We start from the raw sequence: 17,049 nt of genomic DNA, 5'->3' as shown, positions 1-17,049 counted from the left end.
TTAAAAACGAACTGGAGGCACATATGAAATGGGGAACGCAAAAGAAAAAAGCAGCGGGCTGGACAGAACAGCACACGGCCGGCAAGCTCAATATTTTTTTTTTCTTAGTCACAGACTAAAAATTTTAAAGTATCTGCATATTGAACATTTATAAATGACAAGGAATTCTGAGATATCTCCTGTTGCAGCAAAAGAAAAGATCCCAGCGCTTTGTTAGCACTCCACCTACTAAGCTTGTAACCTCCAATGATTCCTTTTATCCTTAGCAGACAACATTGACGGCAAATTATCTCAACAGGAGCAGCAGGAACAATCTTTGTACGAAGAAATCCAGCTTGACATACACAGCAGAGAACGACTGACACGGAACAGCTAACTTTGGTAGAATGAGATCAGTGTTCCCAAAGCCTTTACTGAGCTCAGGACTCTCTCAGATCAGAGGAAACTGAGGACAAATGTGAAGGAAGTGTGTGCAGCAGAAATCAGCAAGATGTAAACATGCTGCAGCATCCCTGTCACCATGTTGCCAGCATGTAACCAATTATTTCTCTGAAGCCAGTGATTTAATAACACATCACACTACTTTTATAAATAACTATGCACGACTGTTACACTTACAATTGGGAAAAAAAAATATGAAAATAAAGGCAATAAAAGCAGACTGACATTTTTGTGAATCGAGCTTAAGTAGTTCCTATATCTACATCCCTGTACACGCTGGGCATGTACAGTGCCATCAGTAAGTATTGGAGCAATGATGTCTAAACAGGGATTTCAACAAAGTATTGGGCCATTAGGATCAACAGGTGTCCCTTGTTTGTCAGGTAATTAGGCACTCATACTGTAAATGATGTGTTAATTCTTCAAACTGTCTGAATGTGTTTTGGAGTCCCTATTTAAATGCCAAACTGAAAAGCAAATAACTTTGTTAAAGTAAAGCAGATGATTTTGAAGCTGAAAATGCACAATCAAACCATGGCACAGAAAGTGGACATACCAAAATTAACAATTTGGAATTGTTAACCACGGCTATACTTACCAAGTGAATAACACTGATTTGATCAATTATATAAACATCTACGGCTGATGACAGAACAAGTATCAGAGATGTCAAGAAAAACTCTAAAAAGCCATCAGTGAAATCACCAACAAACTGCACAGTGCAAGAGGGAATACTTCCACAATTTACAGAGGACAGCAGAATTACAAAGGCAAGATGTAAACGATCACCGGCCACAACAACAGAAAAGGCAGACTGGAACTTTCTCAGCACTATAAGGATACGCCAAAAGTGTTTTAGAAGGAACGTTTTATGGTCAGATGAGACCAAAGTGGAGGAAAGATTAAATTATGGAAAAAGAGAAACAAAAAAAAAGGAACTGCAGAGGAATCTGCAAAGAACAGCAACAATCTGGGAAACATGGGAGAGATAATGTCATGGCCTGGGTCCTTCTGGAACTGGCTCACTTGTCTTTATTGATGATACAACTAAGCAGCAGTTTTAAGTTTTAAAAACATTTTACCCTGCTTGTAGCTTGAGTTGTACCACGCAGCACTACAACAACCCAAATTATACAGACAAAAACAAGCACGGAGTGGATTAGGAGAGAGAAACAGGAAGAGTGCCCAAGACCATCTCCAGATTTAAATCCAATATTGAGCATATTGAAGAAAGAATACATCAGAAAACCCCAAGAAGAGGCAAGAAATCAAAGTGTCTGCAGTCAAGACTTGGCACAGCATCTTAAAGGATTACACAAAGCTTGGCAAGCTTAAATGGTGTCAGACCTGTATTTATTGCCTGAAAGGAATATGAAACCAAATACCAACTTTTACATGATGGAAATTTACTTCAAGAAAAAAGTGGCCCCAAAATTAATATCACGGAGGAATTAACCACTACCTGATCTCTATAATCTCTATAATTATACGCACCCAAATTCATATTTAGGTTTTTTGTGCACTATTTTTTTCTGTTAAGATTTGAATACTCCGGAATTATATGGTACATTCCTTTAACACTGACTGCTATAAAACATCTTAAACATCATCATTGTAAAAAGGTCGCGTGTCTTTTCAGCTGCTGTATTCCTTAAAACCCCATTTAGCTGTCACTGATGCATCTCAGTGCTTTCACAGTGTACATGCACATAGGAATGCTTTTATCAGCATGGATTATTAACCAGCAAAGTTTACTTCCTTAATAAACACCACAAAAGCATAAACTGGAGGAAGACTGTTACAGCACTTGACAGGTTTCACTCACCAATCCAGTCTGATCTGATAGCCAGAGGAGTTTCCTTCTCCACATTTTTCTGCCCTTTCTGCAGCAACTCTTTCAGCCACCTAGACAATCAGCAGAACTCAGAAATTAACATTTGAAATCCCTGGTGTTAATGAGCTTCAAAGAAAACACCTTCACTGCAAGCATCAGAAAGAACAATACTGAATCTGGGCAAGGAAGGGAGAACTACATCTAAAAATATTGTGGGAAGTTAATCTTTTAAATAGATAGCTCCCTGCTGAATCCATCTCCTGTGACGTGAATATCTGGATATAAATCTCACCAGAAGAGAACAACAGCATGCTGAATAATATCAGAAAAACAGGCTTTTCCTCCCTCCATCCCCACTACATGTATGCTCCAAGAAAAAAGGAATCGTGGGGGCTGTGGGTGTGCATGCCAGGTGCAACAGTGCAGCCTTGAGTAAGGCACTTTACCCCAATACTGCTCCATAACATTGCCGCTGTGTGAATGGGTGCCAAGATAAGAGAAGATCACTTTATTGGCCATACTCAATTACTTGTATTAGGAATTTGTCTTTTCGCATACCCCAGCTTGCTTCATGAGAGACACAGACAGGGAGAGAAGCTTGGGGTCAGAGTGCAGGGTCAGCCATTTATACGGCGCCCCTGGAGCAGCTAGGGCCGTGGGATTCGAACCGGCAACCTTCCAGCCACAGGAGCAGATCCTTAGCCACCGAGCCACTGCACTGCTAATGTATGTACATGTATGTATGTCACTTTGGATAAAACAGTCAGCTTTGAATTAGTACACTATGTTAGTAATTAATAAAAAGTAATTAAAACACAGCACTATTTGCCTTTAAAAAACATGTAAGATGGGGTCCATACTTAGAGTACAGAGTGTTAAGGTCCCTGATCTGCTGACGAACCATCCCCACACCTGACTGACCAATCAAATGCATCTTACCCTCCTCAGACGAGGAAAAGCATGTCCTTAGATATTTGAAAATAACCATCTATTATCAGTTTTTTTATAATTGCAGTATTACTTTCATAACAGACTTACAGAAATAGCACTGATCCTCCTGGGCTGAGTGCAGACCACCCTGCACAACGATCCCATCTCTCTCTCGATGTAGTCGTCCAGAATGAACTGAGTCACCTGCGTCGTTTTGCCACAACCCGTCTCTCCGCTGACCACCACCACCTGATTCCCTCTTATCAGGTCCACCAGCTCCTGCAAGATTCCGCAGGGCAGATTACCTTAACAAGAACAGGCCCCCACACTCTGTATGTGCAGACACTGGCAAAGACATTAGAAAAGCCTCCCAATCAAATGAAAAGACTCTTGTTGGCAGGAAAGGAGTGGAAGCCTGGAGAAGCATGGCCTAGACTTCGACCACCTTTCCATCCATCTCTCCATCTTCTAACCATTTTATCCAAAACAGCATTGGGAGGGAGCTGGAGCCTATCCTGGCAAGCAATGGCGGAAGGCAGGATACACCCTGGATAGGACGCCAGTCCATTGCAGTCAACCACTTCCCCTTGGCAGAGAAATCCCCAGAACATCACCGGGGAGAGATAATTTACTCTCCTACGCCCCTACTGAAACAATGTGGAATGTGTGGTTCACACCCACACAGCATCACAGCTTCAGCACAAGGCATCCCTGCTGGGAGAAGGGGATGGAACTGCAGACATTCATGGGGAATTCCAGAGGCACACTGTGACAGCTGTTCTTACTGTTTGCAGAGGCCCACCACCTCCTTCGCTACAAAATCCTAATGGTATTTATATAAGAAAAGACTTGATCCCGAGGGAAATTGAGGCATTACAGCAGCCCAGCCCAAGAAAAGCAAGACAGACATCAGAATAGATTCAAATTAAAACTACAGCATTAGAGTAATTAAATAAGCAAATAGAATACAGTTAGCAAAATAGGTGTGTGCAAAATATGCTAATAGTCACTTTAAAACAATAAAAGATGTGCAAAATGCACATAGATAGATACAGACTGAAAATACTACAGTATAAACAGTATAAGAATGCAGTGTCCAAAAAGTACATGAGTGCAACACGCTGTCCATAGATGAGCAGATGAAGGGCTAACAGGCCTGGCCTATATCACTGAGTCTGCCAACAAGAGGAGATCATTCGACCCATCTTGCGTGTTCGGTTTAAAAGGAAGGGAAGTTGTTTTAAGTTGGCAAGCAAATAGCTGACTATTTTTCAGAATCCTATTGCCGGATGATCTCTGGCTTACTCAAAACGAATTCCCATATCTTTACATACAACAGATGTAAACATTACTGCTCTGTAATCACTTTGTTCTGTTTAGTCACACCTCTTATTGACATAATTCAATAGGCTTGAACAACTGTAGGAATAGTTTTGCTAAAGGTCTCTTGAGTAACATTTCTTGTTTCTCTAAATACAACTGGTGGAATACCATCACACCCTGAAGATGAAGTGCTCCTAGTACCCATGACACTTCTGCTTCTGTGTGCCTGTACTAATTAAAATTGAAATGTGTCTTTCCTCAGCATGAGGTATGTTGTTGACTTCATCCTTGGTGAACACCTGAGTGAAATATTCTCTTAACAGACATTTCTCTTTCATTATATAAAGGAACTTCATTTTTATTTCTGACACTTCTGACATAAACCATTTTTTTAACTTCATATACCAATGCATCAAAAAAAACATTGAACAGGAAAATACAAAACCCTTATTATTAAAAAAACAATTAAATAAGGGTATCGCAGAACGGAATCATAATTCCCTTTATTATATTTAGGGTTCACAGAATTTTGATCTGGATGTAAAAGGCCTCTGAATTCCACTCTGCTAGCAAGCAGCAAACTCTTAAGGCCATTAACTCAGTGGGATGTTGTAATAGAAGGCTCATTTCAAAGCTTCCTTGTCAGTGCAGCTCTGAGTGATTCTCCCAGAGGATGCAGCAGAAAGCCTCTTCACTGGCTTTCTTTTCAAGCTACATGGGTGTGTGTGTGTGTGTGTGTGTGTGTGTATGTGTGTGTGTGTGTGTGTGCGTGTGTGTGGATGCTCGGCGGCCTTTCAGCATGTCGGAAACAACTGCAGACCACTTCTGAGAAACATGTTGCAAGTCTCCAAGCAGCTTTGGCTTTTAGATTTTGTGACAACCACGACATAAGCCCTAGCCTGAAGAGCTAAAAATAACAACGCCTCAAGCACACAGCCTCAGGAGACTTTGGTGTGGACTTGTTGGTCTAAATATCTCTTTTTCATCTGGTCTTAAAATTGCAGACATGCGACACAAAGCAGTGTGTCATGCAGTTTTTCCAAACTCTTTGCTGCCTGCAGCATATTTTCTCATCATCTTATAATGTGTGATGCTGTACAGTTGGAACAGTAAGAAGAGTACAAACGTCCTAATTTTAGGTATGGCAATGGCTGTTCATTCGGTCTTTGCAGTAGGTCCAGAAGCCATTACTCTAAGGATTCTGGACACATGCTTTGCACTTCGTACTGATCAGGGTAATTCTACAGCAAATACCTGTGCAAGACAGACAATATGGATGCTACATTAAATATCAAACAAATATAGCATAACTAATATAATGTAGAAAGGCTCCTGCATTAAAGAGAAAGTATTTGCTCTCAGCTTACAAGCATCAAAAAAAGAACACCAAACTGCCCTCAGTACACTGTTCCTGACTCCAATACTCCTGTATGAATAAGTTACAAAGAAAGAAGATGAGGCCCAAGCATGGCTTAATCCTGGTTGTTTGGATGCATGAAACTGTGGACACGTTTAACCATCACATACTGTTCAATGGTATGTCTGTAGGTCACAATGTTTCAGCACAGTCAAAAGAATAGCAGCAATACAACTATTTCCCAAAGGTTAAGAGAAGATTAGTCACTGCAGAAGAAAAGGTCTAATGTCTTACCTTTCTCATTGAATATGATGGAAGTTTCTCCCTGAATTTCTAAAAAAAATACATAACAAAGGATTTATGATAATTACACGCGATAACAGTTCAAATCAGTGTGGACAAGTGGCTTGGACTCTGAACATGTAACTAGAAGGCTGCAGGTGCTCTTGATCCCTTGAAGATCTGGAGACTGAACAATGCTGCTTCACTTAGCTGAAATACCCTGCTGCATAAGTGGGTACAAATGTGAGCCCATTTTCAAGATCTATGAAAAGATTTTGTTAAAAATAAGGAGTTGTGAAAGTATACATATGACCTTACATTTATTCTGCCTTCTTAATGAAGTCAAAAATCTAATCCTTGTAATTCAACAATAAGCAGATTAATTAACAGCAAGTTAAGTGATATAGTTAAAAAATTAAGATGAAAGGGTCAAGCTGTGAAAAAGAATTTCTTACCAACATTTCCAAGTACTTTGGATCTGTTCTTTTTCGCTGGAGATCTCTTTTCAGCTGTTGGTCAAGACTAGAATCTCGAACAATGTCTTGGAATAAGTATTCCAAGTCATGGTCATTTACTTCCTTAGTATCCTTTTGTGTAGCACTATCAGATCGGAAAACCCTAAAACAGGAACACATATATCCTAGTTTACATGCTCTGTACTGTACCCTGTTCCAAGAAAGATTAGGAAAAAAACTCAAACTCAAAGGAAAAACATATTTTTGCATGAACACATAAAGCACTGTATCTTACTGCAGTTAGAGAAAATTCAATTAATTCAATGAGTTTTATAATTAGTCCTCCAGCATTAAAAGCAGCAGTTCCTCACCCTTTAGTCATACAGATCTATTAAGCACACAGCAGAATACAATAAAAGCTTTAGGTCCACGTTTAAAATAACCTTTTGGGATGTCATTATAACTGGATATAACATCTACTAAGCCTATTTACTCATGATAATAGGGTTCAGAACAATAGGTATAAAAAAATCAGAGTTCCAAATATTTGTAAAAAAAAGGCCAATTAAAAGCAAGGCACATTTTTTTTCACTGCTGGCGATGGTTCAGATATGCTCAATACCCAGTAGAGATGCACTCTGACAGCAATACTAAAGCCTGCAGGAAACAACAATTTCCACACAGTAGGAGCAAAACATAGAACAGTAGAAACGGCAAGACTATTCGTAAGATTTTACTAACGAATCAGTTTACTAAAAATGTATTAATATTGCTGAATAATTTAATATACTGAAGATCCTAACACAGACTGTTTTTAGATCAGACTGAGCAAACTAGTCTGCATTGTCATCTATTCAATAATGACTGAGGAATCAGGAGCTCAGACTGTTGAAGGAGACTTAGAACTACAGACAGCTACATTCCTGTCAAAAAGTGAATGCAATTAAAAACATGAACTGACCTACAGTTAAAACATTCCCTAGCATTTCTCTTCATTGTCTGTCTTTTGACCTTCAAATGATTGAGCTGGTTGCACAATCAGTTTAACTAATTTTACATCTACACATGTTTACACAACACAAAGTGCTGAATTTGTCAAGCTCATTTCAGGGACTATGAATACAACATGCAAACATTAAAAAATCTGATCTATAGGTCAGAAATATAATGCAGAAACTTTGGGTTAAGTACACAATATTTCCTCAAAGGTTGTGTGTGTGGGTGCAGATGTAAAAATGAGCTGAATCACCATGGTCAGGAGAACTGCTGCGATGGGTTTCAGTGCTCATTGGGACAACACCCTTGTAATTGTGATGATTTGGTCAAGTCCGATACTGGCAATAACCAAAGACATTTTAGCACATATTTTAGTGTGAAATCACCTGCAGCTGTGAATATCTTAGTTACAAAGGGACAATACAGCTCTGGAAAAGGGAGATCCAACTCCAACTGCACAGGCTCTGTACATTCCAGACTATTTCTAATTCAGCAATTACAGGTTCACACAACATAAGAAAGGACATTTAGGATTTTTCCTAAGCACTTTCATCTATAGCTTATTGCTGCAAGACGTTCTATGCACCATAGACTACTGTTTATGAAATGAGGGGAGGTTTTGAAGATTAAAATATTTTAATAAGGGGTCTCTGTAAGAAATATTTTATCAAAACGAATCATCGTTTGCTTTTTTGTAGTTATAGTCTGTGACACGCATTTAAAATAGCTGCTTAAAGTTTTTTTTTTTCAGAAAGCAGCACCATGAAAACTGAAGTGTCACAAAGATCATTCAGGATCTTTAAGAACAATAAGAACATCAGAAAATCTGTTATGAATACGGTCCCCAGCATTAAAATTAAGACTTCATTGTAATTAACAACTGAATGTAATTGTAAACTTGAATTACAGTGAGAAATGCATGACATAGCATACCTAAAGAAGACTCCACAGCCGAAACAGTGTGTTTCTTTTCTTGTTTCCAGCATGGAATAAACCTTTACCTGTTCCTATATCACACCTTGGGAAATACTGTACTCTCTTACCTCTGGCTGTCTCTGTGAGGCTGGGGCGCCTCAGAGGCAGAGGAGCGGGCTTCCTTTGGGGCGCTGTCAGTCTGGACAGAGTTGAGGAGTTGGGTGATGTGGTGCTCTCGCGATTCATCCATCTGAACCACAGCTCTCTAAACACAACAGACCACCTGAGCTGGCAGCGCTCCACAAATGAATGGGGCAGAGGGCATAGCTCTGAGGTTCAGTGCCCTTTACGCAGCAGTGTACATCGCCTGGACAACACAGACTGCTTCATGAGAAAAGGGAACTTTGTCAGCTGCACCCAGTGAGGTGTCATCAAATTCAATTGGCTGTTTTCCCACATTAACTGAAGTGCCTACAACAATCGTCAGCCTACTGATCACCCGGAATGTTACCCTTATAATTAGGAACGTTAATAAGTCATGTTAATGTACAGTATCTCTAAATGTGATGTTAGTTTTATCTGGGGGGGTATGGGAAGTTATGATGGAATAGATTTTTAGGTCCGCTTATGTTATTATCTTATCATCAGGCTGATGTCAGACCGCTTTAGGGCTGCAGGTTTTTCTCACTAGTCAAACCTACCGATTTTCTCTCCTGTTCCTTCCTTTTCACCCCTCCTCGCTTGGCGTACCACAGCCCGATCTCCCTGCCTTTCAGGTGGCTGGGGTGCCGTCCTCGAAACGAGTCTTCGTCCTCCCGGTGGTCCCCGCCGGGGTTTCTCTGGTATCCCCCTCTGCTTGACCCGGCTCCGCGGTCCCATCGCTCACCGCTGTCCTCGCCGGACCCGCGACCCCCTCGCCGGCCTCTCCAGCTGCCGTATCCATAGCTCATACCTCGCAGGGTGTACAGCCAGAAGACTGTTCCGTGTCGTCGAAAATGTTTAGCTAAAATCACCGTGTGTGTGTTTCTTTATGTTTTATTATTATTAACGTAATGTACTATCCTGCCTCAGAACGTGCTAGGTGGCTTCAGCAGAGCTTAGACACAAAAGCACCACGCTATCCACTGTTCTCCTAGTATTACAAAGAATCTAGTGACAAAAAAAACTAAATTACAAATTTCAGTATCAATCCGTCAGGACCGAACGTTTATAAAATATATTATCGCATTTTATTTTCTATTCAAAGTGAGAAAAGGACTGTATTATATTTCTTATTGTTCTACAGCAAACATATCCGGCATGTCGCATTCTTATGGCGTCATCAACTAGCTTGAGGCCCATGTGAGAGTGGTGCGAAGGGGCGGAGCTATTTTGAAACTCAGAACTGAGTGAATGTGTAATAAGTCAGAAGGCCGGAATTGTAGTACTTCTTGCATGTGTACAGTTGTAGAGTTAGGTCAGAGTTTTATCTTTTTTTACTGTTGTAGTGAATGTAATTAGATTCCCGTTAGCTAGCTTCGTTTGCCCTCGTGTAATGTCCTGGTAGTTGCAGCAGAAATGAGCATCTGGTTTCTAATCGTCTGACAAGTTACTATTGGCTTGAACTGGTATAAGCTCCTTGCCAGTAAATACTTTCTGGGAATCGAATGGTAATATAGCTGCCTCTTTAAAAATAATTCAGTAATAAACTCTGCTGGGTTTTGAAACATTTTGAACTGGGACTGGCCAGCAGTAGAACCTTTTCAACTGGAATTTCCATGAGAGTTTGTCCTTCAAATTGACATGTCTGCGCAAACGTGTTCCCTATTCTTGTGCAATTTGGACTCTCTTAAAGTTATTCCTTACTGGCAAAGTCCCACATCTCCTTCTGGTCTGTTGTGTTATGGGATTATTGGTGCAGAATGGCTGCTGATCACCCAGATGGGGCTGCACTTCAGTGCTAGGTGAAGTGACACGCTCCTACACGTATTCACTACTATTCTGTGCATGGACAGGCATGTGTAATTTACAAGGAATATTTTACTTTTCTTCTTAAAAAACTTCAGGTACATCTCTTGTATTCTTGTCTTCTTCATTTTGAATGTTTTGGAAAGGAACAACCACTTTGTGATAGCATAAACCCAATACTGTAAGAAGTGAATGTGTTGCAGCCTCCATGCCAGGAAACACAAGTGTAATAGTGTAAGCAAAGCATACTGAGCTGTTTCACTGCCTACTGCGCCACAATGAGTAATAATTACAGTACCTTTAACCCTTATGCTGTGCTGGGGGGGTCAAGGTTATCAGTGTCAAATAGTTCCAGGAGCAAGAGAGAAAATTGTAACCTGTGTACCTGTGTGTGACTATCAAGTGAAAAATGCCCATAAATCTTTCACTCTTGTATTCCACCATTGTATTTACAGTCTTGTAAAGGTATTTAATGCCTTTAAGCTGCTTTGAAGATATTTTTCCAGATCATTTTTCTTAAATTGACCCCGAACATAGCCTTCATAAAAACATGCTGTGAAGGTAATTATCACTGGCCAATACCATACTTCTAGTGGATGGAATGGATGGAACAAGCACATTAATCAGGTTGTAGTAGTTCAGGTGGGTAGCTGCGTCAGCATGCGTAGGCTGCAAAGGAACAAGTAATAGGTTTATTCCATGCTGAACAAGCACATTAATCAGGTTGTAGTAGTTCAGGTGGGTAGCTGCGTCAGCATGCGTAGGCTGCAAAGGAACAAGTAATAGGTTTATTCCATGCTGAAAAAAAGAAGAAAGAGAACACAACGTTTCGGCCGTGGAGCCTTCTTCAGGTGTGAGCCCTCACACCTGAAGAAGGCTCCACGGCCGAAACGTTGTGTTCTCTTTCTTCTTTTTTTCAGCATGGAATAAACCTATTACTTGTTCCATTAATCAGGTTGTTGTCCTTTCAAGGGAGGCCAGGTAATAGCAGTGCCTGTGGCTGTGTCAGTGTTCCAGGGACCCACCCAGTGTGTAAACAGCCGAGAAAAAATAAATCACGGCCTTCAGCTCTGGGTCTTCAGCTCTGAAACCCAAGTAAGTATAAGAGCTGAGCCAAGAGGCTGGAGCCTTCAGCCCAGGCTGTATTTGTGAAAAACAGAAACCAACAGCCTGCACCATGACCAAGGCTGTCGCTGTAGCAGCAAAGGTGCTCTTCAGCCTGGAAGTAACTAGGCACAAAATATCTTTGGCATGCTGCTGGGCTTGCAGATGTTTGGAACTGATGTTTCCCAATGAGGATTTCCTGAAGTGTATAGACAGCATACACCAAATAAAATACAAAACATTACTGGAAAAATCGGAGGTGGCCACTAGCTCTATTACTTAAACTTGGAAGGTAAATTTATGAGTTAATAATTTTGGAAGCCTAATCCTAAGTGAGAGAAAAAAAATAATTAGTCTCCGATATAATAATGTATATTCCGATAAAATAATTTGCTAAAGCAAAACTGAGTGCAAAGTGAATACTCTTGAGATCATCTCGAATGCTCTGCACACAACATTCATTAAAGATTAATCAGATTTATATGCAGATAGTATCCTCTTGCAATTTTTTTCATTGTTTATAAACACCTTAACAGACATTATATCAAGAAAGGGAAATTGTAATTTCCCTGCAGTTGAAAGACAGGAATTTTCAGCATCTATAAAAGCAAATAAATTAAAAATCCCTTTGCAGAGGACCTCAATATGTCTGAAGTGATGTCCTTAGAGTCAATAACTGGCACTCTTTGGTTAAAGTTCTGTTTCAGAAGACACTGTATGAATCTTCAATGCTTGGCTTGAAATAACCATTCCCTTAGAAGTGCCATTTCTATTAATTTTAGTTTCTTTTAATCTCAGGTCTTTGGCAAAATGTGTTTCAGGCAGTTTGTCCTATATAAGAGCCATCATAAGTGTTAAGTAAAAAAAAGGTCAGATATATGTCTGTATTTTCATACCTATTATATACATTAGAAACCTTGAACCGAACAATGAGACGCTTGAATTTTGCAATTATTATTTTTCTTGTACAGATACCAAGAAATTAATATGTAAATGCTTTCATCTCAGGTGTGTATTCATGTTAAATAAGAGTGCCAATTAATTTCTGTGCAGCAATTACAAGGTTGGAAAAAGCAGATGCTCTGCAATAGATGCCTTGAGTTAGAAAGAATGGACTGAAATGAATCATATTTAAATATCTCTTTCACGAATGCAACACCACTGTCAGGGAGGTGTTCCATTTTCACTTTCAGATGTTAATGGTCTGTGTTGATTCCAAATCATCCATCATGTGCCAAATAATACTTTCATGGGTGTTGGACTTAGTTCCTCAAGGGCCTTGCATCTCCTGGGTTTTGTTTCAGACTCTGTAGTCAGTTAAACAGTGGACCTCATTATTTTCTAAATTATACATACACACGATACAGATGATTATACAAGAAATTCACTTCAGTATCAGTACAGTAACCTAGAAATCACCGCAGTACCTGGTTAGAAGCATTGCAATTACTGTATGTAGCTAAAAAAACAGACTGTGTATGTAACCGAGAATGTGGTTGGCACAAAATGTAAGAAGTACAGTTCACGCAAATACTCTTTTTCAATTTATATAAATGAAAGGATGATCTTCATTCTTTTGTGCCAGTTCAACATTTCCTTCACCTTTTCTAAATTTTAACAGTCTTACTCCAACTATTATTTCTGAACCGTTCAGAATACAAAAATATAGGGCTCTACATGGAGCTTATTTCTATCGATTCTAGTGTCACTGCTATATGTTCACCTTTACACGTACAGATATACAGAAAAATTGAGAAGCAAGTTTTGTTCCACATCAAAAATGGACAACTTTAATCTCCCTGTTTGGTCCAGCTGTCACTTTGGGGTGCGGTAGTTCTTTCAAAATGTCTTTCATCCTTTCATACGTGAATGCAAACAAAACTTATAGACAGAAGTGAACCGTGAAGTCTGTGACAATACTTTAGATCACAGAAATACTCAGTTGACACCCCAGGTAGGGTTAGGGTTAGCATTCACACACTACACAATTTTTAAGCTAAGGGCTGGATTGTGGGATCCAGGTAAGATTTAGGACAGGTAGATTTTTGCTCCTATCTGAATTTTTTTTTTCGGAAACTCTTTGGGGCTGAATGGTGTGGTGCACCGTGCAGTAATTGTATCTCAAAACTGAGTCGGTCGGACCAAAAGCTATAACCAAGCATTATTGAATCTCATTCACTTGCAAGTGCTTCTATCAGTGGTCTTGATTGTTTCCCACTCATTTTTTGGGGGTTTGTGGAACATGTCAAAATCCTATGCCAAGAGAAGTTCAGATATAGATAGCAGAAATGCTCTGCTGACACCCCAGGTAGGGTTAGGGTTAGCATTCACACACTACTTAGACAATTTGTAAGCTCAGGGCTGGATTTTGGGGCCCAAGTCAAGTTTTAGGATGAGTGGTTTTTTGCTCCTATCTGAAATCTTTTTTTTTTGGAAACTCCCTGGGGCCTGGATGGCATGGTGAACTGCGTGGTTATTTTATCCCGTAACTGAGTCGGTCAGATCAGTAGTTGTAACCAAGCATTATTGAATCTCATTCTCTTGCAAGAGCTTTGATCAATGTTCTCAATTGTTTCCTACTCATACTTTTTGGTTTGGGGAACATGTCAAAATCCTATGCCCAGAAAAGTTCGGATATAGATCGCAGAAATACTCAGTTGACACCCCAGGTAGGTTTAGGGTTATCATTCACACACTACAGTACACTGAGAGACTTTAAAATTTAACAAAGTCTAGTATTCATTTCACATCTTTTGAAGACCTTGCATATTGTATGGATAAAGTGATATATCTTCCAATACTGTTGATTTGCACAGTAGGATCTGTGCATACTATCTTGGTCATTTTGTCTGTTTTTGGTTCTACAGATTGAAAGCTTCTTGGTTTACTGGCAGAATGAATGGGATTTCTGCCTTGAATAGTTGTGCAGCCTTTTGTACTGTATCTGTTAGAGATTGGCCCGCTGTAACTGAAACACTATAAACGAATGGCTTCTGGTCATGACTTTGGCTCCTTTCGTGTCTGTGTGTATTGTTGTAGTGCTTATCGACTGTCACATGCAGCTGCCTGTTCTTTGGCCATTGTGTTGAGCACTGAGAATGATGTTGAGTTACTGTAATAACTGAAAGACAACACAAAAATAAGGCATATCTTAATGGCACACTGTGAGCTTCCGTGCTCTGAATGGCTGGAAAATGTCAATCCAGTTTCAAAGAAAGGATTAATTTTGTTCTTCTTATTCATTTATTTACAAGAAATGGCTGGGCATTGCAAAACTGAGTCAACAGGGTTCTATGATCAACATTTTGTTTTTGTTTGGTCATATTGGTAAAACATGCAGTACTGTATGTTGTAAATGTAAAGGGTGAAAAACCTGAATTACAGTATTGTTTTTGCTGGCCTGTAATGATGAAGCACAAATATAATAAAAAGATGATAATAATTATCTCGTGATGACATTCTGTTTGTTCCACTATGTTCTGCTTATTACTCTAAATTGTGCTTATTTCCGTTTTGTTCTCACTGCCAATCAGTGTTGTCACACTGCCAATACAGTACTCTAGTCCAGTTGGTTTGACATTTCATGGGCGATAATATTTTACTAAACCAAACATTTCTTTCCACTTACATGTATATGGTACAATAATACTTTATTGTCTGATTTCTCAGAATATTGTTTTTCATCCAAGCAGCAATGTTTTACACAGAGACTTACAAAAAACATACAAACAGTAAAAATAAATATTACATTAAAATAATTATAGCATTACCACTCTTACAGGAATCTCCACAGTTTACCAGAACCTGTGAGTTTACTCCCTTCACAGTCACCCTAATCCAATATAATTGCACAATACCTTTTCATTTTTCCACGTAACCACTAATTGAACTAATTGATTTAAAAAGTCATTTATAAGGCTTCGACTGGTATTCATGCAGAATGTGTGAGGGACCAGAGGAAATACTGTAGTAACAGCCAGTCTCGCACATACTCTTAATGTAAGCAGTACAATCCAGTTAGTGGTGAGTATCTATTAGCTCCAGTCCCCTCTCTAACACACCTCCTTTCAAAGTCACTAAAATATTCAAACTCTCAAAACAACAAAAATTAAACCAAAATAAAAAATTCAGACACAATTTTTATTTCTTTTCTTTGAAATTAAAAGTATTTATGTTACATCAAGCTTTTTTCATAAAAATATACATTTTCCTTTACCTTAAAAGGCTTTGGATGTATATACAGTACACTGCTGTGCTAAAGTCTTAGACATCTAGGACACAATCAGGAGTTTGAAAACACTCTATGTATGTTATAAACATAAACATAAACATGTACTCAAAGTCTTCAATAGTGTTGTCTACTATTATAACAATTTAGGCAGCTTAGTTTGGGTGAAAAATGAAGCATGACATTGAACAATCCTTAATTTACATTGAACAGAATTTTCACTAACGTGATCACAAAGTATATGTTAGTACTCTGAAGTGTTGTAGTAGCTAATCCACCACATTTAACAATCAAATCTAATTGATTTAGTGTCAAGTGCTCATTGTCATTAGCTCCTCTCCATGCATCTGGAAAGCTAAAAGGCTATTTTTTGTATTACAGAATGTACCAGGATTAACTGTTAATTTAAAACAAATGATGAAAATATAGTATTAGATCACAGTGTCATTGTATTTCTGCATAAAGAAAGAAAAGCATTTAGTGAAAAGAGAAGAACAATGCAAGACTTTAGCACAGCAATCTACTGCAAATTTTGAGAGATCACAATTTGGCGTGGCAGACTCAAAGCTAGTGGAACATACCGCCCCCACAGATAGTGATCAATCTTAAACCAGGTGTTAGCAAAATATACAGTACGTACTGCATTTGCTACCAAATTCAAGTGAATAAATTGTTAGGTTTTGTTTCCAAGTCATTTTGAAGTGAATATTCCTACAGTGAAAGTTTTTTAAGAGGTGCTTTATGAGAAATTATACTCATCAGGGCTGATCTTCTCCAATTCGGACCATTATGTAACTGAAAAGATGAAGACAGAAATTGCTCTTAAGCACTGTTTCCATGCTGTTCTTGCTCTCTGGACTGAAGCTGACCTACACACACTTCATGATAACCCCTTCCAAAAATGGAGTTCGTTTGACATGTTTTTATCTTGGTTACGATATTAAATGGAAATTATCAGAAGCACGGTAATGGTGTGAGTGTTTAATTTCAATAATTACGTCCTTTGACTATTCCATTACCTAGATATACTATGTATTGATTGCCTATTTTACAAAACAATATGTATTGTGTGCACTCTGTTCATTGGTATTTATTTCTTTAAATAGCTGATACTGAATGTGCAGCAATCTCCCCTCTCTGTGACAAATATTCTTCTTGGTTTTAGCTTTTTAGCTTTTAGTTATAACCTATTGACCCTAAAACTGCTGTTCACTTGGTATATATCCTGCCTTGTTTA

General features: G+C 39.0%; 1 protein-coding gene across 1 annotated transcript in view; it reads right to left on the bottom strand.

The window, feature by feature from the left end:
• The window catches only part of dhx36 (DEAH-box helicase 36), a 32,750-nt gene extending 22,893 nt beyond the window's left edge, over positions 1–9,857 (bottom strand). The window contains exons 1-6 of the mRNA XM_088912603.1: positions 9,235–9,857; positions 8,662–8,798; positions 6,623–6,785; positions 6,180–6,218; positions 3,314–3,484; positions 2,267–2,346 (exon numbers count right to left, since the gene is read on the bottom strand). Coding sequence (XP_088768729.1) covers positions 2,267–2,346; positions 3,314–3,484; positions 6,180–6,218; positions 6,623–6,785; positions 8,662–8,798; positions 9,235–9,483 — 839 coding nt within the window. The 5' untranslated portion in view covers positions 9,484–9,857. The remainder of the gene's footprint in view (positions 1–2,266; positions 2,347–3,313; positions 3,485–6,179; positions 6,219–6,622; positions 6,786–8,661; positions 8,799–9,234) is intronic.
• Positions 9,858–17,049: the final 7,192 nt, after the last annotated feature.

This window comes from Atractosteus spatula, chromosome 4 (assembly GCF_055471065.1).
Source record: "Atractosteus spatula isolate fAtrSpa1 chromosome 4, fAtrSpa1.hap1, whole genome shotgun sequence".
Taxonomy (NCBI): domain Eukaryota; kingdom Metazoa; phylum Chordata; class Actinopteri; order Semionotiformes; family Lepisosteidae; genus Atractosteus; species Atractosteus spatula.
Note: the sequence above shows the minus strand (reverse complement) of the source record. Positions and strands in the feature narration are given on the sequence as shown.